Raw genomic sequence first — 25,192 nt, 5'->3', positions numbered from 1 at the left:
GTTGAGACAGATCAGCATACCTTTCCCAATTGCAGTGCCTGAACTTTTGATATTGTGAATACCTAATGTCCTATATTCACTATCCGCGTATTCGGTGTTTTCATTCAAGTGAAATTAATTCACAGAATGATTAACAATAACATGAAACATGGGGATGATTAGATGATATAGGATAACTACGAAAAATGAAAATACGTTCGGGAAGATGGCCCGATCTACTATTTATAAATACCTTGGATGCACATTGAGAATGTGGCATCTTTATCGCCTCTTGTTGCCATGACGACGTGCAAATTTCCGACTTTTTCTAAAGGAAAATCAAAAAGAAAAATACCAATGGTAAGTAATATGTTCGGCTGAATCATGCTTGCTCCTAGCTACTAAAAGAACTACACCGTACAATATTTCCAGTAGATAACGTTCGATGGACGAATCTGTCAACCATGAACGCTGCTTCTACTTTACCCAGAAAGGTGGATTAGAAACATTCACATTAAATACTTCAAATAATATTGGCAGTCACTCTTCAGTTTGCGAAGCCAACAATACAATCATATGCGGAAAATAATATTACATACTGTAAATATGGCCATTTACAGCGAAAATCTATTCCTACGATCCTTTTGAAAAATGCTTTACCTTTGTCCTCGGATGCATAGATGATTGTATATTGACTATTTTGAATTGAAAGAGCTTATTTATGAATTATTAGGTACAATTGTGATAATTGCAGTTTGATCAACTTGTAAGCTAAATTGTTCTGTACCTACCATAAATATAAACAATACATCACACGAAAGCATTATAGAATCAGTACAAATATACACAAAAGCTCTTTCAACTCAATTAAACGTATACACGCCAATACCATATCACACTTCATCATACAAATATACTATTACATTCTGAAATAACAATCAATATCTTTGTACCTGATCCTGCTAGGTGAAGGAATCGGGGCATGCTCAGCAATGGCTGGTAAGACTGAGGTGAATTTATCAGTTGGTCGTAAAAGACGAGCGGTCCGAGATGATAATCTCCAAACCAGCCTCTGTCTGTGCGGTGTTTGCTCTTGGGCGTTGTATTTGCTCAATATTGCGCCTACCAATTCGTGTGTACGATAAAAGCTTTCATCTGGAATCTAAAAACCGTTTGCAATTATATCAAATTCTTATAGTTTCTTCATTTCCCGCCAGTAAAAAGTTAAAATTAATTGAAAATCGCTTTTTGCTTTTATTTTGTAATTACCTTACAAATTTTCTGAAGTTCCGCAGCAAAATCAACAAGTCTCAGCATCTGATGAGCAGGATTAGCAGAGACTGTTGAATTGGAGGTGGACGGGCCAGCAATACCAGCAAGGGACATAGTGGCATCGGCATTGCTATCGAGACGGTTTACAGCGCTATCTAAGTACGTACACAACAAAACCAATGCAACTTCGGATGGTCTTAGACTCGCACAGTTACCATCGCACGCCACCATTTCTAATCTCAGAAGAAGTTCAGACTCCTGCAAATTTTAAACATGTTTATAAAAAAAAAAAATAAATAAATAGAATAAACATATCCGTGTGTAGAAAAGCTAATGATTGTGCTTTTACCGTGATGAAAGAGTTTCGCACATACCTTGACAATATTAGCATATAAATCGGCGAGTCCCAATTGTCCAGCAGCGGCATGAAACATGACATTGAACAGTCGAAGAAAGGTAAGAGCAGTGACAACTTGCACACCCGAATCCCATCCAAGTTTGTTACGGATGACTTCTGACATGCGTTTAAGGTCGCCGCCAGTACATTTGCATTGAGATATGGAAACCAAATGGTCTGCATCCAACGATTGAGCCATTTGAACCGCTGCGATGTGAAACGACGACACGCTGATACAGGCCATGTGCTTAGGCCTTGCCTTCATTTTAGTCAGAAAGCGATCCATGAGATTGATCGCTATGAAGAACACATCTGATGGTAGGTCGTACCACACCTTCAGGCACCGTAACACGTGCGCCGATCCATCCCGAGCGCCAATGGTTATCTCGTCATTCTTGAATGAAATAAGGGTTAATATTACATTTGCGAATATTGGCGCTTACGAACATTGTGATAAAATTGTCCAGAAAGTGTCGTTTATGTTTATTTATTTTCTTTCTTTTGTACTTTACCTGTGTGGTAATGGGTAGTTGAAGATTGGGTTGATACTTGGTCTCAAGCACCAAAGCTTCTTGCAGCTGTTCTACAAGAGGGTGGATTGCATCCGGTACAGGCGAGCCCGATGTGTCCATTCCTGCTACGTGTGACCGACGACCGACTACGTTAGTAGAAGTAGGTAACGTGAAACACTGCCAAATTGTAGTCTGACCAAAAGAAGTAGTCACACCACAAGAATGGCTCAACAACTGGCTGGCCTAGTATCTGGAATCATATAATACCAAAATAAACGGGTAAGTATGATGGTTGTCACCTTTAAGCATCAATAGAAATTTCTAGAAGTGATTGCTCGTGTATTATAGTACGGCCACAGCACCGATAACAACGATCATTGATTGACAGTAAACAAAACGAAATCTGACTTTTCGTTATTACGGATAGCAAAAACCAGAGACAAACAGTGAAGACGTTTTTTTTACATTTAATAGTGCGTCATTTCATTTGTTTTATTTGTTTCAATGCGATGTTTTCAAAACGAATATAATATGTGAAAATATTTTCATTTTTTTTCAGTTATTTTGCGCGTTTGTTGTGTTGGCTGTATCACCTCATCCTTCAAGGACGAAGACGTGAAAACATTTAATCATATACTCTTCTAGCTTAATCATCATTAGTTCAATTATGTGCGTAGACCATTCGATATAAATAACAACGAAGAAGCACCCTTCAATTGACCGTAAACGATAGAAATCAAAATATTCAATTACGAAGACATCGGTAAATTTACCGAATAATAACAACAAATGAACGAAATGTAATTCCTAAACTCGTGGGAAAAAATTGTTCACACAAGCGTTCATTTGAACTGTATAATAATGCATAATTCAATCATCAATGCAGTCTGTCGAGCGCATGACGTTGTGTTAAAATATTATATCTTTATGGTACAGAGCTGACCGAACAGCTGTCTTCATCATGACAACTTGACATTTAAATGCCTGAAAAGTCACTAATATAAAGTCTGATCACATGCAGCCTGGGAATCCTTGTTTGCTGTTGTTCGCGCGGTAAGCGGAATCTTTCAATCGTATGAATTGTAACTGACCATACTCTAGATTGTTTTCTTCAAACTCCCTCTCACTTCTCCGATGAATGATTTTAATGTAGCCGATATAGTCGGGCTAGGGTTTTTCTGTGCATCAAGTTTCTCTCTGCTCTATAGCGGCAGTAGCTCTATGATAACGTTTCACATAGTCGTAACATTACTACGAGGTATTTAAATTCAGACGGGGGTTTTGAATTTTAAAACACTGCCGACTGATTGTCTGAGTAAATAGCCGCCTGATGTGTTATATTCAACGAAATAACGCAGTTGCTTCGATAAATTTACCCCCAATCTAGTTTTGATGCATAGGTATTAAACAGGTCTGCCTGATTATGCGCCATGCCGGATAATTCAAATATTATACTCTTGGCGCCCCTTTCGGTATGGAAATTTTTACAGCTTCAGAACGACTGGCACATTATTCCAATCGACAGTCTTCTACTCTCGAGTGCCTGCAAACGCACTCGAAAATCTTTTATAAACGCACAGTTGTTGTTTATACTTGAGAGAGATTTCTTTCTAAATATTGTACATACATGCAGAGATGCACAACTGTACAGTCACGAATGTAACTCGTGTATAACACAATAGATATGAGTGGTTATTTCATGACAATCTACAAAACAATAACAACACGATCTTTTATCAGGTCAGACAATATCATTCGACTGCCCGTCTGTCATCATGTCGTCGCGTCGCGTCGCAAATAATCGAAATGCGTGTATCTGTTAAGATCTTACAGAACTAATCTGCTCAAAGCTAGTTTCAAGCTCGCGTTCTCCTAAATTCGTCTAGTGAAATTCAACTCCCGTTGAATGCTTCGCACGGGTCTGTCACGTTTGCGAATAAGATTGTCACGTGAACAATCGATCGAAACGTTTTCACGCCTGTATATCATTTCATTTTCAATTCGTGACACTTGTATTATACCTACAACTAATTGTACTTTGAAAACTCAATCAAATAAAAGGAGATTTCAGGTGAGTGGATAGAATTTCAAGAAGATAAGCATCGAGCTACTTCGAAATGAGAATAAGACGTATAATACCCTACATACCTCACCTCAATTCTCTACATCGTTCAAGCAGTGTTTTTCGATCAAAGACGACTCCTCGAATGCTATTGCACGGATGTTTCGGTATTTCTAGGCCATTGTAAAGACAATTTTGGACGTGATCTAGGTTCGCGATAGAATGCTAAGGTTCTGTTTGCCAACAAGCAAAAATAGATGAAATAATGTGTCGTCAGTATTATGTAGAAGCGATCGAGTATATTGGGGGTATTGCGTAACACGACGAACATTATTTGCTATTTTTCTTTTCGTGTTTCGTCCACCACCGCATACCTATAATGCCGACTACGCGCGCAATCCTCGTCATCGTCATTATCTTTTTGCTTTCCAAAACAAAATTACGTAATAATCATGCGCGCGCACGCGCGTGTTTACCAACTGCGAATATAAATTCGCACGTATGCTTATGTATACGAGTTAAGAATAATCGTTAACGCGAAACGTTAAACAAAAAGAAGAATTTTTACCAACTTTTAAGTAGGCGTGTGAAGAATTTCACCTAACCCAGTTTTTAAACAAACGACGATTGTAACTGTACAATATTTCACCATTACGAAAATTCACTTTTTATGGCACAGAAAGATGAACGTATAAGTTTAAAGTTATGACAAAATTTCGATTGCCTCCAGACGTATTAAAAAAATCCCAATTCACATTTAGTTGATAAATATCACTTGATTCGGGATAGAACCAATTAACATCCGTCGACGTATATCGCATCCGTAACAAAATTTTTTTGTCTTCGTCTGTAACAAGCTGCAGAGGCAAAGATAGGCAAACATGATAGTACGAAATTTACACACCACAAGATGCCATGCGTGTTATATTTTCTCGTACATAGTGTGCGTGTAGCAGCAGAGAATCATGTCTAGGCGTAATTAGTTGCAAGACAGTTTTGAAGCTTACATGAAAAAAAAAATTCTCCCGTTTTCAAATTTTCCCTAATTGATATACCTAATATTATTAATGTAGAAGAGATCTATCGGTAGATTATTCATTTGCAAATGTTTATATGTTCTTACTGCGCGTTAAATTAATCATCGATTATACATGTAGTTTAAAAAATGTTTCGTACGATAACACTCGCGTGATTTCTATATTTACATTTCACATCAATATCATCCAGCCGATGAACTTTTTCGCTCTCAGATTTGTTCGTGCATAAGTGTTACTGCGAAGTTTCGATTAAAGGAAATTGATACAATAATCGTGTGAAAATTTCATACTTCTTTTTCGACAGTTCGAAATGACCGTATCATTTATTTTCATTTTTACGGTAAATTAAACACTGCGTGATACTGTGAGTGCGCATTATTATACAGAGTGATTTATAACGACCAGACGCTCCGTCATCTGCTAGAGTTTAATGCGCATGCTCCAGAATATAAATATCTACTTTACCGATATATTTCTATATTTTTGATATGTTATTGCGACCGCTATCAAATAATTCATTATTTTCTATCGGTAATTCAACACAAGGTGTCGATAGAAACTAGGATGTTTACAAAACTCGCATATTTACATGCGAGGAGAAAACGCTGCACGCAATGAGAGCGATGCGACGCCTGCGCACCGTTGCGAAAATCCTTGTCCCTCATCGTCAGGTTTAATAATATATATACGCGTAGATTCGTAAGTATATTTAATACGATGTGGTAGAACAGGTATAACTGTGCTGTATAGTAAAAGCGTAAACATATTGCACCAACGTTGTGCACACATTCAGAAATATGCAGGATAAATTAGATATAGTTACAGAAATAGGGAAATCATAATTATGTTACACATCTATATGCTGTAATAAATGGCGCTGAATGATGTAGGATCGTTATGCAACTAAATTGCGTCGTTAATTCGATATTTCTTCAACTAGTTACTCGCGGTATAACATTTAAAGCTTAAACCGTTGAATTACACACACGTACAGGTAAACTTCGTTTTCCAATGGTATCCGAACTCCCCCCTCTTCGCAAAGTCGTCAAATTGCAGACCAATCTCAATGTCTACCTACATAGCAAATTGAAACGAACTAAATTCTGTAAATACAAAGTTGATATGAGCAATTTCTTTCGACATAAAATTTTGCTTGGAATAAAAATAAACACTGTCCATTACAGAATCCAATGATAAGATATTTAGGTATATAAATATTTACGTGCATAACCGTGTATCCATACATAAACAAATCAAGTTTTCATCGTTTTCATCGATAATTTAGGAATGTTGTACCTACTGCAGATTGAATGATGAGAATGAATCTTTCTCTAGGTGGTCAAGCGAAAAGTAGAGGTATTTTAAAAGTGAATACAATGAGTGGATGATAACTTTCCTCGCACGTTCTCAAGTTCAACTTAAGGACTAGAGTCATAGACACATCTCGCGTGGATTTATTACGGTTTATGTGCTAATTGATGAGTTTGCAGAGAAACTAGTTACGGCATTGGAAAAAATATACGGCAAGAAGAGAAAATTAGAGAACCTCAACAGGAAGCGGTAGCATTGTAAAGTCGGAAAGTGTTACGACGACACGAGCGAGCGAGCGACGATCTCACTTAACCAAATTTGTTATATGTGGTCAGCGTAATAAACGTACAATACATTAATAAGTATACTTTTTTTCAAATAAGAAATCTCCACGTATTGTACACAAATTTATGCAAAAGTAACGCAAGATTTTATGTCCTTTCAAATCCAACCTTATGCCATAAAATTTTCTCAAACAATATACCTGTAGGTAGACACGAAAAAAGTTTTGTAATAAGTAGAAAATAAAAACAAAATTAACATAAAAATAATAATCAATGATTCAATGAAAACTAAACGATCGCAATAATTTCACCAGCAGGTCAATGAAACGCGATTAAACATCATTTTGAAGTTATAGTAACGTTACCGTCAACGTAAACCGTCATAAAACCAAACACACTCGTATTATGCAGTCTTAGTTCCTTAGAAATCGTTGTAAAATAAGTAAACGATGATTTTTTCTCACTTTTTCCGTTACGATAACGTTACTAACTTCAACCTCGTGATTAAACTTGATCTAACAATAAGTGTTGTGTTATGCACACACGTATAATGCAATCTGCATGGACAAATCGTATTCAATTACACAAGTGTATGTCTTATGTATCTTTACATATTTCGCAACATACTCTTCCTGTCTTCCTCTTTCTCTATGTGCGTGTCTCTCTTTCTCTCTCACTCTCTTGCTCTCAAAATTTCACAACGTTGTCAAATATAATCCGACGGTTGCGTAAACGTAATTAATTGAATTCTTTCTTGATTCCACGGCAGGTTAATTCTGCTTTTTTTCGTCATAATTGAGTAAATAACACACAAAGCGAGTCCCACACGATTGCAGCACATAATTTGGAATTATTTTTTACACAGAGAAATTTTCTGCACAAGTTCTCGTTTCGCAAAATCTTATCTGGTCAAAAATGATTGTAATTTCTACACGTAACAAAGTAAAATAACTGCATTTACTACGAGCAATCGAATTGCGAACGAAGTAACCGAATATAAATTTTTCCTCGAATGCATTTTCGAGCTGCTGTGCAGAACTTGTGTTTTATACGTTTCGCGAAATACTGTTCGTCTGTGTGAATTATTTTCGAATTGAATTTCACATTGTAAACCTTGACACGAATTCTCAACCGCAAGTGCGAATTCCAAGTCTTTCTTTTGTAATTCAAACATTGAAACATAAGCTAACAAGGTCATTTAATAACAACGATTTTAATTCATAGCTGTTAGTAGGTACGTCTTCGATCTTCAATTGCCAAATGTTCATTTCTTCTCGTCATAAAAGTTTTACATATTTACACATAGAAACGTTCAGAATATTTATTTGTTTTTGTTAATTTAAAACGTACCTATCAATATCGCAAACTATCGACGGAGAAAATGAAAACCGTGTAATATATTTCACACACTCATCTGCGCCAAAATTACTTGGAGCCATGACTTTTTTTTTAAAACTTTTCATTTATTTCAACTAAAGCAATTTAACAATCCATTTACATTTCACATATCACAAAACATGTTCGATCGAACGATTATTCACGTTCCTTTTTATTTACTATTTCTAGGCACGTTTATGCGGGACTCTGTATCACCACTCCTGACCCACATTCCAAATCAGCAGCAAGGCTCCGTGTACATATATCAACAATATGTTGCAGCTGGCAGGGAATTAATCGACCACGTTATACACGCACATTATATACGAGTTGTAAAAAATATTCCTAAGCCCAACTTGACGCCCTTCTCATTGCCAGTCACGCCATAGGCTCTGAAAGCTACTTTACTGCAAATAGGGTCTCTTTAAATTTCCAACGCGAGATTCGACTCGTTGACCTCAATCATACGACGCTGAACCGTTCGTTAAAAAAAAAAAAATGTCAAGCTTTCATGCGTCTAAGTACATATCTTTCGTCAAAAATTTCTTCACTTGTCTGTAACAATCACAAAACAACAGGATTGTTTCTTTCGTTCTTTCGTGATCATCGATGCGTAAAAATAGTAAAAATAAATGCGAATTCGATGAGAGAAAAAGAGAAAGAGAAAAAAAAAAAAAAAAACGATGTACAATGATCCGATCTGAAAAGTCAAATATGATTGATGAAGATGTCAACAATCTCATGACGCAATTTCCCGAGTTAAATTTGAATGCAGGAAATACAAAACATTATACTAATATATGTACGAATTATACGTTGCGTACACTCTATATAGTTTATCTTTGTTTGAGCAAAGTTGGCCAACTATTTGGGCCACGGAGTCATTGACACCTCGGGTCATTAAGTGCATACACACATGCAAATATATATTTATCCACAGCACTTGGCGTAACAGAGTTGGGTGTTACGTGAAAGTTTGTTGTTTACGATGCGTGGTGTGGATCATCATCAGCTTATCGTTAGAAGTTGGCTCTCGTTATGTGTATTTCATAGAAAACGACTACGATGCGCGGTGCTTTAGACGGCAAGCTAGTAGATGCCGTTATTTTTATTATTATTGTTGTTGTTGTTTTTGTTATTATTATAACAAGCCCTCTGCAGCACCGCCATCATCATCGTCGTCGTTCGTGGAGTTGAACAAATAGACTTATAAGGTGCATACCTTAAAACATAAGTAGATACGTAAATATATGTATATGCACATATATTCAAACGTTATTATAAATATATTTAAAATTCGTCGCAGAGAATTATGCCGTTGCCATTTTGTTTCAACACGGTACGAGGACATTTTCGTTGCAAATATCAGAAGGAAGAGGGAAATGGAGTATGAGGTTCGTTGACCCGAGACTATTTAAGCCGATTGATTACTCGATCGTACCGGTGTGAGATCTATTTTTTCAGTTCGAGCGCGAATGTTTGTGTGTGTATGTACATCGTATACAGTTACTCTATTATTATTAGACTTGTGTTTTCAGCAGCTATGATATTCCATGGGCTTCTTAATTTTATTTTTATACGTCGACCATCGTTGTATTTGTGCCGAAAGAGAAAAGTACCTTAGGGAAAGAGATGGACAGATAGATAGATTAGAAGGATTAGAAAGAGGCCGGGAGGGAGGGGGGGGGGGGGGGGGGGGCAGATAAAAAGAAAACTAACTTCGAATAAAATCAGAGTACGGTTATTCTGATATTCTTTCTTCCTCCTTTTTCGTATCATTTTTATCGTTCTCTTTATTTTTAAACAAGAAAATATATCTATATACTTCGAACTGTATAAAAACAATCTTAAAGTTTCTCTCCGTATGGATTACGCAAAATAATATACGATCTCTTATAGCAACAGGGTATTCATACATGTTACACATACTAGGGTGGTCCTTATTCAGGGTGTTGACGAATTTTTGCCAGACGATCCCCCAAGTCAACTTCAAATAATTCGAAAACAATCGGCTAATTTTTTCAGATTTTTACTTCGAATCTAAGATAGTCCGCATTGTGATCGAAGTTTATTATGGAAATTAACTTGGGTAAAACTTTTTTTCTCAGTATACATTTTGTTGCAAGAGTAATAATGTTCCAAATAATCTGTAACCGCGAGGTTTTGGTGAGAATTAGTGCTAGTATCTGGGAAAAAATACACATCATCGTACGAGGCAATCTAGACGAATTGCACAACCTCGAAACCTGACTTGTTTTTTTATTTAGAGGAAGTGCAATTCGTCTAGATTGCCTCGTACGATGATGTGTATTTTTTTTTTTTTTCATACAGTGTCACTAATGCCGACTAAAACCTCGCAGTTACAGATTTTTTGGAACGTTATTACTTTCACGATAAAATGTATAGTGTGAAAACAAGTTTTTCTCATGTCATTACCATAACAAACTTCGATCACAATGCGGGCTATCTCAGACTTGCTGTAAGAATCTGAAAAAATTTGGCGAAACTTTTTAAACGATTTGAAATTGTTTTCAGTGATGGGGCGGTAAAAATTCGTCAACACCCTAAACAAGGACCACCCTAACACACACATGTATAATAATGAGGGACCGTGATATCACGCGTAAGGATCAAGGAGCGGTGAAAAATCGATTAGAAGTCGGACAAGATCTCTTATACATACATACGTACCTAACTACCTAATTAATGAAACAAATCTAATGACTTTCAAAGGTTCATACAAAGCCTGACGATACCGGTCAAGATCATAATCGGGTACGATTATGTATTACTCGAAATGGTGTTTAATATGATATGTATGTGTGTATGTATGTATGTCAGGTACTGTCAAGGACGCGGCGAGCGAGGATCGCGGAGCATGCGCAATATTTGGGATGATTACGAGCTGCTCGGTCCGCATCCCCACCCCAAGAGTTAGGAAATATGTATTACGAATTTTGCAGGTACAGGCATAAATTCCCTCTACTGCGAACCGTCGTTTATAGTAGAATCCCCAAGAATTTCGGTCAAGGATTATTTACGTGTTCGATAAAACGACGTGATTATCATCTTTTCTTTTCTTTTTTTTTTTCTGCAGCTTATCGAACTCGCAATCATGTTTTTCGAGTTATAACTGCAGGTATTGTGATACACTGTGCGATTGGTACAATTTTTAAACCAACGATGAATCATCATCATCATCCACGGAAAAATTATTATGTGGCTATTATTAGCCGTGTTTATTTGAATTATATATATAAGTGAATTATATATAGGTATATATAAAGTACATGTACTCCTTGCACAAATTTGAACGATAGGAATATATTGAAACATATCTTCACTAGCCATGAAAGGAAATACTTCCTAAATTTATACCGCAAGAAACAGCGAATAATTTATTCAGATATTTTTGCACGTGCAGGAAATATGAATACATACACCCACGTGCATATATACGTAAACATATAAATATGGCAGTGCGAAAAAAAGAAATAATTACTTCAAACAAGACACACGTGCTTGTATTACATACGGGAAGAAAAATTGATCTTAATTTACATGCCTCTGGCGCGATGGTGTTCAAATAGCTCAATAAGACTGGTTTCACCTTTTACAACACGACGAACGAACTAGGATACTCATCTAAAAATATGCCTACTACCCACTCAATTTAGAGCTTTGAAAGGCAAAGAGAAGCAGCCGGCCTCGGTTGTGGATTTTTTTTTCCTTACTTTATTTTTACTTCCTTTTTTTTTTTTACAATAAAAGGTGAACCGCCCAACTTGTGTTAAATCAAGGTTACGTATTACGTGTGCATATGGTAGCAGGTATACGCTGCTTATACCTTGAGCAAATTTTTGCTATCCCCAGGCTATTTGTAGCGATATTACACAACGTTTTTTAACAAAGAAAAAGGGGGAAAAAAATATTTACTCGCGCACATGTTACAATCTCGAGACGCTGTAAAGCTTGTAACAACAACAACAACAACAACAACAACAATAATTGCTATGTACAACATTATGCATAAAAGATATTGCTGGCTACACGTATAGGGAATCCTGCATAGTCAGCTGGTTTGAAAAAGTTTCTTACATGAGGATTGTTGAAGTAGAAAAACTTGCGAAGGATTATAAAACTGACCAATTATATTATATAAAAATTCAGGTAGTTTCTACCGCATAGGTCAATGTCTCTTCGTCTTGTACTGCAGGTATAGCAGCCGGGTGAACGAAATTTGTTGTTTACAATATACTACGTACGCGCCCTATAAAAAGGGAAAGGAAGCGAGCGTCTCTGCGGGCGGAGTTACAAAAAGTAAGTAAACAAACGTCAGCCCCTACAGTGCCTGTATTATAGTAGTCCATACAGTTAAAAGCTTCTATAGGAATTGTAGGAACGCTCTAACTACATATCTTGGTTTTGAGCTGTTCGTGAGCAAGAGAGCTGCTGAGATCATCATGTATAACGAGTGTGGCAACAAGTATCGGTATCGCGAAATTGCGATCAAGGTGAGAAATAAAAATAGATGCTAATTGATTATGCTATTCAAGTGCAGGTATGAAAATGACGAGGAATCGAATTGGGAATTTTAAAAACATAGAAATCCCAGAGAATCCAAGTATAAAGGTGAGGTGTACGTAAGACGAAGTACAAGATTTATTTAGTTACCTGATCTTCTGTACTTACAATTAGATTATACTTCACGGGGCAGGGTTGGAATTCCGATTTTGAATACTTCCGAAAGCGTCAGAATTCCAAATTTTTTTGTAGCGAAACTTGAAGTAAAGAAATCAAGTTTTGAAGAAACATGAAAGTTTCGAATGGTTCGAAACCAGACGCTCAAAGTACCGAAAGGGCAAAATATTGACAGGACAAAATGACTCAGAGTTCCGAAAGTGCGAAAATGAGAAAATTTAAAAACCTGAAACATCGAAATTCCGAATGGTGGAAGATTTTCAGTTTTGTGAATTTCTGACTTGGTGAAACTTCACCACTTGATCTTTTTGTTTTGGATTTTCGATATTTTTACGTTCAGAATCCTGCTCATTCTGATTTTCGGTTTACCTGATTTTTTACACGCATTCGATGAGTCAACTACTCTGTGCGAATATATTTTAATATTCGGAATTATGCTTTATCGTAACTTTAATTTTCAGAATCTTGAATTTCGGGACTTTGAGCCGTTGGGTTTCCGACGTTTCAAAATTTTGTTGTTTCATCGAAGTTTGATTTCTTTCAAGTTTCGCTACCAAATAATTCGGAATTCGGTGCTTCCGAAACTTTTCAAATTCGGAACTTCAACCCCGCCCCTACTTCACAATGAAACATGGTATAATAATATATGTATAAGACACAACAGATATAGCAAACATACCAGCCAAAATCACTAAACCGACAACCCTGTAGCATAATGAAAAATGAATACACAACCGTCTAAAAATCTATTAGTATTATAATGGTTTATCTTAAACCAACGTAGACGACGATATTTTAGATTATAACGTTAGCAAATAAGATAACGCGAATACGATCGAGGTATTCATACATGCTTTGCCGACTCGCGACTAGGTGCAATAAGAATATATGTATGTAAACACAAAGATATTACAGCCAAAATGTACCTACTGCCGGAAGATAACAAGGAAATTTAAACCTACGAGCCAGGAGTCGCTTACGTCTCATGATTACACAAAACTATACCAGCTCATCCCTAATGAAAGGGGTCAAGTTTCCTCAAAGAAAAAAAGCGTGACATCGCCGCTGCGCGGAGAAGCGATTACGACAATAAGACATTTGATACGTTAGTAAGAGGAAAGAGATAGAAAACGAGAGAGAGAGAAAATGGGAAAGAAAATGTGTAAAGAACATCGTTGTTGCAAACGTTGCGTGTAGCAAATATAAATAATACATTATATAAGTCAATGAGGGAATAAATTCTCACATGAAACGAAAAGGAAAAGCCCGTGCCATTCCAAATTTAGAATTTGTTATTGTTATTTCACCTCCATCATGGGCATTCATTTTTTATCCATATAAGGCAGCCACACCACAGATACTGTAATTGAAAAAACGCAAATTTCATTGTCAGTCAAATTATTGTATGCCGCGTAATCGTTTGTGGATAAATTCAAGGAAACCTTCGTACAAGTATAAATTTTCCGCGACGCCAGTTCACGTCCGGATTACTCACTATCGACAAAATTATTACCATGTAATATTAAGAAAGTAGACAAGAAATTTAACGCCCTGAAAATTTCTTCACTCTATCTAGTGTATCTGTTATACACTACTAGGATCTAACTGCATATTTTATTATTGATAATACTTCGAGTTATACGCAAAAGTGTAAGGTACTTGGGTTAACCTTATCGAAAACTTTTGCCGAGAGTTAAATATGTGATCAGCTGAATATTACGCGCAATAATACACTGTATGGATATGAAACAGTTTGCTGTTATCTCAGCCAGCTTTGTTTCTTTACTCTTCCTCGACGTATTCACGGTGTCTCGCAAGGTAGATATAAGACATCGTTGTACCTGGGCCACAAAGTATCAACGAAGTAGCGAAGGCTATTTTTGGAAGTATAAAGGAGAAAAAAAGACCACAGGAGCCAAAGAAGAAACCGTATGTATGTATATCGTACGATAAGGGTCTAGAGCTCGCCAGCCCTTAGGTTACAGAGACAACCGAGAAACGGTCATCCGTCGAAACTGGTTTTGTTAAAAGATAACGAGTATCTGCATTCCTTGGAATAAAGTGAAATGAATCACGAGGTATGATACACAGGTATATATTTATTCGGTTACCTACTGTTACTAACTATCACGATGCGGTCATCGGCAGATCAGATTGAGATCTGAGAGAGCAAAGATCGAAAGTGAGTCGTTTGGTTGGGAAAAAAGAAAAGGAAGGGAAGAATGTGATGATAAGTAAATAATTCAACCTTCAACTTCCGGCTGACGTAATAATTTCTTTCACGAGAAAGTGTCTCATCCAAAGCCACAGGAGCAGCATCCGGAGGACCTTGACCCATTATGCCTTGTTCGAGGCTTCATTCGAGGTACTGAATCACTGCTCGTACGGGTCGAGTAAAAATTCAATAAAAGAATCCGAAGCTCGGAACGAGTCCAAGCCTGTTTTAGCTTTCAGGGCGCTTTCATGACCAACGTCACGTCGTCGGGTATGCCTGCTGCTGCTGCCTGATGGAGGGTTTGGCCTGTGCCTGCCTGGTATTATGTGTGTGTGTAAAACCTCGATGCGTCAGAAAGGGGGGAGAGTGATGCGGTATTAACAAAGAACAGTATTCAGGGATCGCTCTCTCTCTCTCTCTCTCTCTTCCCCCTTTGCTATACACGTATGCATTATTAGACATTTTAAGGTGTAATAAATTGATGCAGAGCCTGATTCAAACGTAGATTTTATTTCCGCCCTGAATCGTGCTTGCATAAAGAATAACTTTGACCAAAGAATGAGGAATAATGACCGTGAGAGGGTGCAAAATTGACCATAGTTGAATTTCATTGGATTATATTTCGACATATCGTTCATTGCACTCACTCGGATTTCGTTCGAGACGATATTCGAGATTCCGAGTTCCGCAATGATTTTTTCTTTCATTTCTTCTAAAACGATCCGTCAGCATGGCACCGATTTGATGAAAATGAAATTCTGCGAGAAAAATCGAGTCAGCCATGAATGATAACGGCCGTCGGTCAAAGGTAAGTTCTGAGCGTACACATAGCACGGTATCCATCGCGACAGAGAATACAATATAGGGGTACATATATTTATATATTCTAGCGGGGATCGATTGTATGAAAAGTAGCAGGACACAGTAGCAGAATGAGAAAACATCGAGTGCAGGTAGGTGCGAAAAGAATAGGTCTGCATTGTGCGCCCATTTATGTACATTGTACAACATAAACTGCAATAGAAGTACTCACGTGAAGTTAGGCAGGATGAGATAGATGATAGAGAGCTGTCGATATCACAGAACTGCAATCCAATAACTGCGACAGGCTTTTTTTTTATGTACGTGTGTCAAGTTGAAAATGAAATTTTCAAAACTTGGATGCAGCGACCTGATGCAACAAACTTATCTGCAACTCTCGGGAACAAAGAAGGCCACGTTCCACGCGTCCGGCGGTGGCTGACGCAACGAAACGTCAAAATCGTAAGTATAACGTTCAAAATATATCACCAGTTCAAAGAGACTTGCGGAAAGTCTGATTTTTACACCAATATATATGTATACGTGACTACGGTTAATTGTATGTTCAATTTTTATACTTATTTTTCTACTTCGAGTAATTTTTAAGTATACATTGAAAACCTGCGTAATATATAAATATTTTTAAAGTTATTATTTAACAATAGTCAGCCTTTTTAGTTACTTTCGTTTTTTTTTTTTTTGTTTATTTTATACTGGTACCGTTTTATTCTTTCTTTTATTCTCTCGTTAATCGTTACTTGTTGCTTATGTATGTACCTATTTCGCGCGACGGAATGTAAAAATTCGTGTGATATATCGTATATTTTTTATAAGCATATTCGTTCGGTTCCGGTTTAAGGCTTTTATGTTTATTCCGTATCCATTAAGAACTCACGGTGTTCACACGCGCTTTATACATTATCCACACGACGTTTCAAATGTTACGATTAATTAGTAGGTAGGATTAATAGGAAGACTTCCTACTCTCAGAGGTAAAAAAAAAAAAAAACGCACTCTGGGTACGCTCGCTGTGGATTTCTCGCTGTATCTGACGACTGACTGACGAACTTAATCCTGAGACCTGGCTAACTTCACGCCGCAAGGTCCGTCGCTTCAAGTTCCGACCAGTCAGCCGGTCGCTGTCCCTCCTCCTCGAATTCTCGACTCTGTATATTTCCTGCCTCCACGCTATGCACACAACCGATATTATCGCTAAACACTGATCGTCCTCGCTCAATTCTCGACATCTCATTGGCGGATGCTTGACGATGAGATTTGAAGGGGGGGTAGAGCGAGTTGAAGTCGAGTCATCTGTTGCGTTAATAATTTATCTGCGAGTTGATACTCGTCCACTTGTCTCTGCGTGCTCCACACCCTGACGACGATTATGAAGAGATTCGAACGATTGTAGTCAGATGCGTTTACATTGATCCACAAAACCCATCCCAACTATCTGCATTTAATGACTTCATCGGAAGTCATATGTAATCATATTGAGATTTTAAAATAGCCGCAAGAAATTCGCCAAACTGATCTAATCGATGTTCGTTAATTTTCTTTCTCTATATTTTTCTTTTAATTCAAATTATAGTGTCAACTTTTTATTCATTTTTTATTCTCTTTTTCTTTCGATCTTATAATTTTAGGCCAATTTTTGTATTATTCTGTCGAACTTACACGTCAAAGAATTTGATGTTCCAAGAGCTTTGCAGAAGCAATGGAAACGCTAATTTGAGTAAATTGTTGTCAATCAAGTGGGTGTAAACAGAAAATGTGTTCCTAAACCGTGTTACGTAAGCTATTAGCTATAACATAACATAAACGAGAAAAAACTACCATCAGTAAAAATATAACGTATCCATGGAGCTTGATGAAGATTTTGAAGATACGTGTGTATATTGTATATAAGTGGAAAAAACAAAGAGCTTCAGGTTCGTTAAAACTAAAGAGTATCGACTCGAAATCGTTTGGGAAGATCATGTGGATGAAATAATATCAGCAGGCTTGACAGTCATCGCGTATAACTGTATTAACCGTATACATGTATAATAACAGTATAGTACAGATAAAACGTTGAACCACGTGATCACGTGTAATACGTAAACGTGCCATCGACGTCACGTGCTAATGTATGTATACAGCACGTGTAAGATATTTTGAGTTCGCTTAACCACAGTCAGCTGTTTATGTCAGAAAAGTGACAGCTGTGGAAACCAGCAGCCGAACAACTCGTTGGGTAAGAGAGAAATTATCTTATTGGATCTAGAAAAGATGAGATACAAGTCGGTAGAGCGAAAATAACCGAGGGTAACGACGGCTGGCAACTATATAGGTATAATATTTTATGCGCGCAAACATCACCCGACGGTCTGTAAAGAGAGAGAACGTGCCTGAATTGTACGGAAAGAACCAGAACATTCTAGAACGTTTACCGCTTGCAGATTCGCAACGACCGAAGTTGCGTGTGGCGTGCGTTGGATAAGGTAAAATTGATTTTTAAAAATTATACACAGTTTTACTCTGCTCCATTTGACTTTGTGAGAAGATTTGCTGATTTTGAAATACGCACGATCATTCGTTACGCAACCGGCAATCGACGCAAGTGTCTCGTTTTTAGAAATTTATATTTATGGTTACGCGCGGAGAGGAAGGAACGGTGTAACAAAAAAAAAAAAAAAAAAAGACAATATTCAAAATTCCCCGAACTGATTCTCATGTTTTCCTACAGAGGTTTTCAGAAGCAAAAAAATTGTGACATTGAAGTTTGGATGGAGAAGAAGATTCCAGAGGTTTTCCGTGTCGCCGAAAAGCTTTATGCACGTCAGGCTACAAGTCACTCGATGGTCAGTTCCAAGTTCATTGCTCTATTTTATTTTTCTTCTTTTTCTTTCTCCCTTTACTATTTACAGGTGTAAGCCAGCGAGTTAAGATGCAGAAAGAGTGGCTATAAATAGCTATCCGAGTCGATGCCACTTTAAGGCTGTATAGAAAGTCAGTGTCGAATGTTCTCGAATGATTCTCAGGTGTCTATAAATAAATAAGGTTTCTGAGGCTAAACTGCCTTTGAATCGGCTTTACAGAATTAGGAACAATAATTCGGCGGCGTTTGCCTGCTCGCTTCTGCCAATCGGCAAAATCTTAATTCGAAATTATTCGTTCGTATTTCCCTGAGCGTTTCCGTGACGGATCCGCGACCACGAGATCCTTTTATTACACATCCCCCTCCAAGGGCCTGCATACAGAAGCCAAGGAAAACCAGGATGGACAGGGCTTGGTAAACCGGTATAAAACTTATCCGAGGGATCTTGCAAGGCAAAGGGCGGATACATACGGACGAGCGATCGCAACTGCAAATGTATGTATGGGTAAATAAATGTATTGGTGTAGATATCGTGAGCACACATCTCGCAAGTGGGTTTACATCATGACTTAGGGAGGGTAGAATTTATTTAAATGAAATGCACACAGCGAGCTTATCTGTAAACCAAATCGTTTTATACATATAGTCACTACACACGTTAAACTAACGTCATTTTTTATATAGGCATAATATGTATACGGTGAATATTTAAAAAAAAACTTTCCATCGAACGTTTTCACGTGTAAATTGACTATGCAATGTTAGACCCGTTGTATTATATCTATATGCGTAGAAAAAGTAAAACGAAACGTAGAATATTACCTTACTTTCAATTTCAATTGCAACTTATTCCAACGAGCAGCTCTCGGCGTTAGAATGATTATACCTGTTCTAATGCAATCTCTCGCGATTAGACGGACTCGTTTGATCGCTAAAATTTTATTTACGTCAACAATCCATTATACCAATAATGCATACTAATAAATGTAAACTCTAAAATGAGGCATGAATGTTGATTGAAATTAATTTCGTTGCAGTGTTTTTTGACGCTCGCGTTTTATTACAGACACTTGTCGCGCGGCTCTTATAGATACTGTTTCTTTACGCTGTTATTATATAACGCCACAATATTTTTCCATCAGTCAAAAAGCAATGAGGAACGAAAAAATTAATTAATCGTAAACGAGTTCGTGACACTTTTTGACACGAATACCTTAGGGGTTTGTGCATAACGTTGTACCCGCATGTATGCAAGATACACGATGCATTTACTGCATGAACAGCGTTCGACCCGATCATCGTCTAAATAATTCACCTCACATTGCGTCGGGGAAAGGAAAAGGCCGTTGCACCTCATTATACAATTCTTCCATTCGAATCGCTCTTTGTTACACATATACAGACATCTCTGTTTGGCATCGATCGGTTACACGCATTATATTATATATCTTGTACGTACAGTTATAATATCGAGGGTTAAATTGCCAATCAGACAAGTTTGCTCGGCTCCTTTTCATCGCCTTATACCGGATTATTTCCATCATGCCCCCCATAGGGACCCCTGGTAATAGGCAAATCAGGATACAAGTCTACTCTGAGCAGTTTCGCTGCTCTTTTGTTAGCACGCAACGAATGTCACCCAGGCGAAACTCAGAGTTGCTCAAAGTGGACTTGTACCCTGATTTGCCTATAATTAGGGGTATCTATGGAGCGCGTCACGAAAATAATCATTATTCGTTGCAACTCGTTATCAGATCATTTTATTAATTTTCTCTCTTCTAGGTGGCGAATGGTCGTGATTTTCCAGCATCGTTCTAAACTCGAAATTAGTGCTTGCAATGGTTCGTGAAATTTTCCGTTCATTCGCAGTAATCAAAAAAGTTATTCAACATATTCACCTAATATTTGCAGTTTTTCTCTACGATACGATCGTGGCGGCGAGTTTATCAATTAGAAAATCTATAAAACAAAGGAAAAGTTTTTATCGTACATACTATGTACAATTTACATGGAAATGAGCGAAGGTTGGCAAAATCAAGGAGAGTCCTTCACGCAACGGAGCATGTAGATTACAAATTGACCTACAATCGCGATTCAAACGTATGAACACCCGTACTCATGAATTTGCGTGGCCCGGGCTGTAACGAAGTTCGTTAAAAATCCAGTGCAAACCTGATCCCTCAGATTGCGAGTTGCAATTCCGGTGTTATGCGCGTCAAACTCCGCATTTTATTTTCTCCCGTCTTTTATACCATCGCGAGACGACGTTTTGTATTTTAGAGTTTTAATGCGCAGCAATATTACAGGTTGCAAAGATTGGCGATAAATAAGTAGGATCACTAAATACAATTGAAAGTGATTAACAGTTTAAATACACACGCGCGCACACACACACACACACACACACACATATGTATATATATTAGGGGTGCGCGGGTACTGAAATTCTTCGGGTCCGGTAGGGCCGGGTAAAATGGATTACTTTCGGGTCGAGTACCCGAAAAACTCGTATTACTAAAATTCCCGAGTTCCTCAAAAATGTTGGGTTTGCCGAAAATTGCGGAGTTTTCGAAAATTTTGCTCGCGGCTGTTTTCGCTTCTCCAAAAATACCGGGACTTCTAAAGTGAACAGAAATTTTCGATAATTTCGGCCTACCCGAAATTTTTGGACTACCCGAAGTTTTCGGACTACCCGAAGATTTCAGGTTTGCCAAGAAACCCGACCCGATGCAAATCCGACCCGTACCCGAAAGTACCTGAAATCTTCGGGTAGTCCGAAAACTTCGGGTAGGCCGAAATTATCGAAAATTTATATATATATATATATATATACACAGGTACAATATAATCTGCGCGAAGGTACTTTCAAAGTTGACGAAGGTTAACGCGGTGAGGTTTTACCATCCTTGTAAATAATGTATTCTTATCGTTCTTATTTCAAATAGACTCGATATTTCCCCGCCCTGCAATCTCTGTTTGCCTTTCTGCCTACTACCAAGCTGCTGCGCAGGTTCTCCTCTTTCAATTTAACTTCCTGCCCGGTAAAGTGTCAAGGCTACGTATATAGAGATAGAGAGACCGTAAATAACACAAAAGACGTGAGTGGTAGGAGGGTAAAGCATTCAACCCCTCTTCACCTCCTGCCTCGATTCGTTAGGTATCGAAACATCGTTCATCCAAGTATAAGATTCCATCTGTCGTACGTTTAAAACGTCAAAAAACGGAACTGTTTTTAATGCTTTACATGAAAGGATAATCGTTACATTCCTGTATGATCGACATTCACTGCATTACGTGCATTTGTATAATTGTCGTATATCGTATAGTCCAATGACGATATATTTGAACGATACAACTATACGGGTTTTAACAAAATATATCGCTTTGTCTTATACGTGTAATACATCGTGAGTTTTCGGTGAAACTTCCGGAGGCTAACGACGTGTCGCCGGCAGATAGGCAACCAAAGGTACACCTCAAACGCAGTAAGTACTTAAGATGTAAGCTCGGTTGCTTATTTGCCGGTGACACACTGTTAGCACCGAGAACTCTCACTGAAAACTCACCTTATGTTGAAAAAAAATATTACGATAAGTATGTAAACCATGAAAATTAGTCGGGAAAAATCATAGCCAGAAATCAGTATTGTTTCTACAGCAAACCGACTCTAGAATAATAATCGCCAGCAGCAACATCGCGTAAAATATAATGCGATTGGTATAACACGTATGTATAATTAAAAAATGCAAGTGAATCGATAGCCCACCTGTCGCAATATTGTTTCCCTAAACGTGCACGAAGAACTAATATACGCATGATTTCTAAATGAACGAGTAACACCCAATTATCCACGAAATTCTTATCATTAAGCATGCGCGTGGCTAAACTCAATTCAATCACGTGTCGTGTTAGTGTAAACGAGGACAGGACTGGACAGGGTTTAGGGATGGATAAACGGATGGATAGATAAGGGTGAAAGTGATGAACATAGACAGGGAGAGAGGTCGAAAGCGGAATGAGGAAGCGGGGGCTGGAATGAAGCGGATGGAGGAGGGAATATATCGATTTGCTAGCGGTACTGCAGCTCTTGCTGCAGCTGTCGAGGCTGATGCAACCTTGCTACGGTCACCTTGACGTCACTTTCTCACCCCTGCCAGCCCGGCGCCGCTCGTTAGGTGCTATTGGTTTACGGCCTTCGCAACCTCGATTATACTTACGGGGTTCGGATTAAAATTCAAGAATCCATTGGGTGTGAAAGCTGATTAGAAAAGATTGAAAACAAATGAACTGCGAAATAAGGGTTCCGACAGTAGTACTTCAGAAATTACAATATACGTGTTTGGACATTGACGTGACAAAAATTGTGAAAAAATTTGATACATCTACATACATAACTACTAATCATTTTCTTATGACTATCTGGGAGAAGTGTAATTGAACATTTTTTTTCTGTACAAATTGATTAATTGCACCGAATAAAAAACTATGGTTGCTACAACATTTGGATTGAATCAATTTTTATCTCTTCCACACAGTCAGGACATTTTCTTTGTATCGAAAGATCGAAATATGTAAACTGATCGTCGGGTATATATACCTATGTGTTAAAAATCCGACCCTGTACTTGTCGCGTAGGCATATATATATTACGTACGTATATCGTTGTAGTTGTGACTTTGGACTACAAACTGGATCGCAGTATATCATATTTATCGATATACTCTAAGCTTGCGAAATTGACTACACATCGAATTCGTTTGAGATTGCGAGTGAATAATAATAACTATGATAATGATAATAAAAATAACAATTATAGTAATCATAATAAAGGTCAAAGCCGCTTATCTGCTAAAGGATTTGAATACGCTGGGTGGTCACATGTGTATAATTCATTGGAATAGATAAAACGAGTTGATGTATACCTATGTATGAGCTATAAGATCGAAAAGCCTCGAAAAGTTATCGCTCAATCGTCCCGAATACAACAATTCGGTATCATTGACCAGGTATGAACCCTGACAAAGCTAAGCACGAATTCAAATTATGGGTATTTTTAGGTCATCGAATTATTTAGCCCGCCTATAGTCGTTGTCCTGGAAAAGTATTCAGACTGAGGATAAAAGATTTCAACGAAAGGAGGAAAAAAAAGAAAAAAAATTCGACAAATATAATTCCCGACTAATGGAAGAAAGGCAGCGTTGAAAGTACATATGCATCGTAAATAAATATTTTGACGTTTTATCACGGATGACAATAACGCGAAATTCCCTGCTGAGCGCACGAACATCATACGTTATCGTTAGCGACAGCGGCGGATACGGAAGCAGAAAAATTGAGGCCATATTACATATAACGTTTATTTACACATATATGTATGTAACAGACGAAACGGCATCTTCTATCACGTATGACAGAGCTGGAAATGCAACCGACTCGCCATTATTATATACGACACAGTTTCGGTAAACATTCGGAGTTATCAACCATCATACATATCGTGATATCAAATTACATTGACAAAAATAAAATAGACAATGCATACACAATGAAACACCCGTGTTTAGTCGCGGAGACTTAATGAATGATAAAACCGTTGTCTGGCTCCTATATGTTGTCCAAAAGAAATCATATTTACGGATTTGTGTGAACAACCAAGCGGCACGTGCACAAGTTGTATCTTATAGCGAGTCTAATTCTACTCGAAAGATATGTCTATTGTTTCCGTATTGTATTTATTTACCTAAGCAATGTAAACGTGTGAGAAGTCTTGCGTTTTCTACGCGGCTAACGATAAATTGATAATTCCCTATTTGTAATAGTGATAAAACAACGACGATCGGGGCGGAAAAACCTATCCGTCTTTGATAGTTCCCTTCGCTCTATATTTTATAGCACCGATATGACTGATAAATATTTCTCTATAGTTGATATCATATGACCGGAAATTCAAACCGCACCGAAGCAGGTGAAACAGCCAGTAATCGTGACACGTACGGTTTGTTGAGGGTAAGTAAGCGTGTCCGGTCTTTGACGACAATTGATCAAGGCAACGTTTTTCTCAATTTTGAATTCCTGCGGAATCGTCGGATTCAAGAAGCAAAATCTTCGCCTTGTACATTGTTATTTCGTATATGTATAAGATGTATACAATGTACAGTACGTTTATTTTTTTTCATATTTATGCACTCAAGAGATCGCAGATTAGCGTTCCATAATTACCATAAAACCCATAAAACAGCAATAAATTAAGCCTTAGCAAAAAACAAAGGGAGATCGAAGATCTTTCACCCGTGTTGACAGTCTTGTCGTGGCGTATGAATTTTCTGTGTACACATACGTGCGGATCTAACGGTGAAGTTGACATAAGATCCGCGGAAAATGACA

At 37.7% G+C, this 25,192-nt stretch overlaps 1 protein-coding gene and 1 long non-coding RNA gene across 6 annotated transcripts in view; one reads left to right on the top strand and one right to left on the bottom strand.

Annotated features, from left to right (window-relative positions):
- Positions 1-25,192, bottom strand: part of LOC107219591 (cyclin G) — a 31,341-nt gene that overhangs the window by 5,754 nt on the left and 395 nt on the right. The window contains exons 2-6 of one of the 4 annotated variants that reach the window (XM_046738594.1): positions 2,161-2,410; positions 1,626-2,042; positions 1,249-1,509; positions 933-1,141; positions 233-307 (exon numbers count right to left, since the gene is read on the bottom strand). In XM_046738594.1, the coding sequence (XP_046594550.1) occupies positions 262-307; positions 933-1,141; positions 1,249-1,509; positions 1,626-2,042; positions 2,161-2,280 (1,053 nt within the window). In that variant the 5' untranslated portion in view covers positions 2,281-2,410 and the 3' untranslated portion in view covers positions 233-261. Of the gene's footprint in view, positions 1-232; positions 308-932; positions 1,142-1,248; positions 1,510-1,625; positions 2,043-2,160; positions 2,411-4,313; positions 4,337-16,180; positions 17,009-25,192 lie in introns of those variants that run through there. The other 3 variants (XM_046738592.1, XM_046738593.1, XM_046738591.1) reach the window with 3 other exon arrangements.
- On the top strand, positions 17,968-20,960 carry LOC124294192. 2 transcript variants are annotated; one of them, XR_006904119.1, is made up of 4 exons: positions 17,968-18,431; positions 18,677-18,791; positions 18,858-19,303; positions 20,591-20,960. It is a non-coding gene; the product is annotated as an uncharacterized LOC124294192 (long non-coding RNA). The 2 variants fall into 2 exon arrangements; XR_006904118.1 differs by having other exon boundaries at positions 18,677-19,303.

This window comes from Neodiprion lecontei, chromosome 4 (assembly GCF_021901455.1).
Source record: "Neodiprion lecontei isolate iyNeoLeco1 chromosome 4, iyNeoLeco1.1, whole genome shotgun sequence".
Classification (NCBI taxonomy): Eukaryota; Metazoa; Arthropoda; class Insecta; order Hymenoptera; family Diprionidae; genus Neodiprion; species Neodiprion lecontei.
This window is presented reverse-complemented; position numbering and strand designations above follow the sequence as displayed.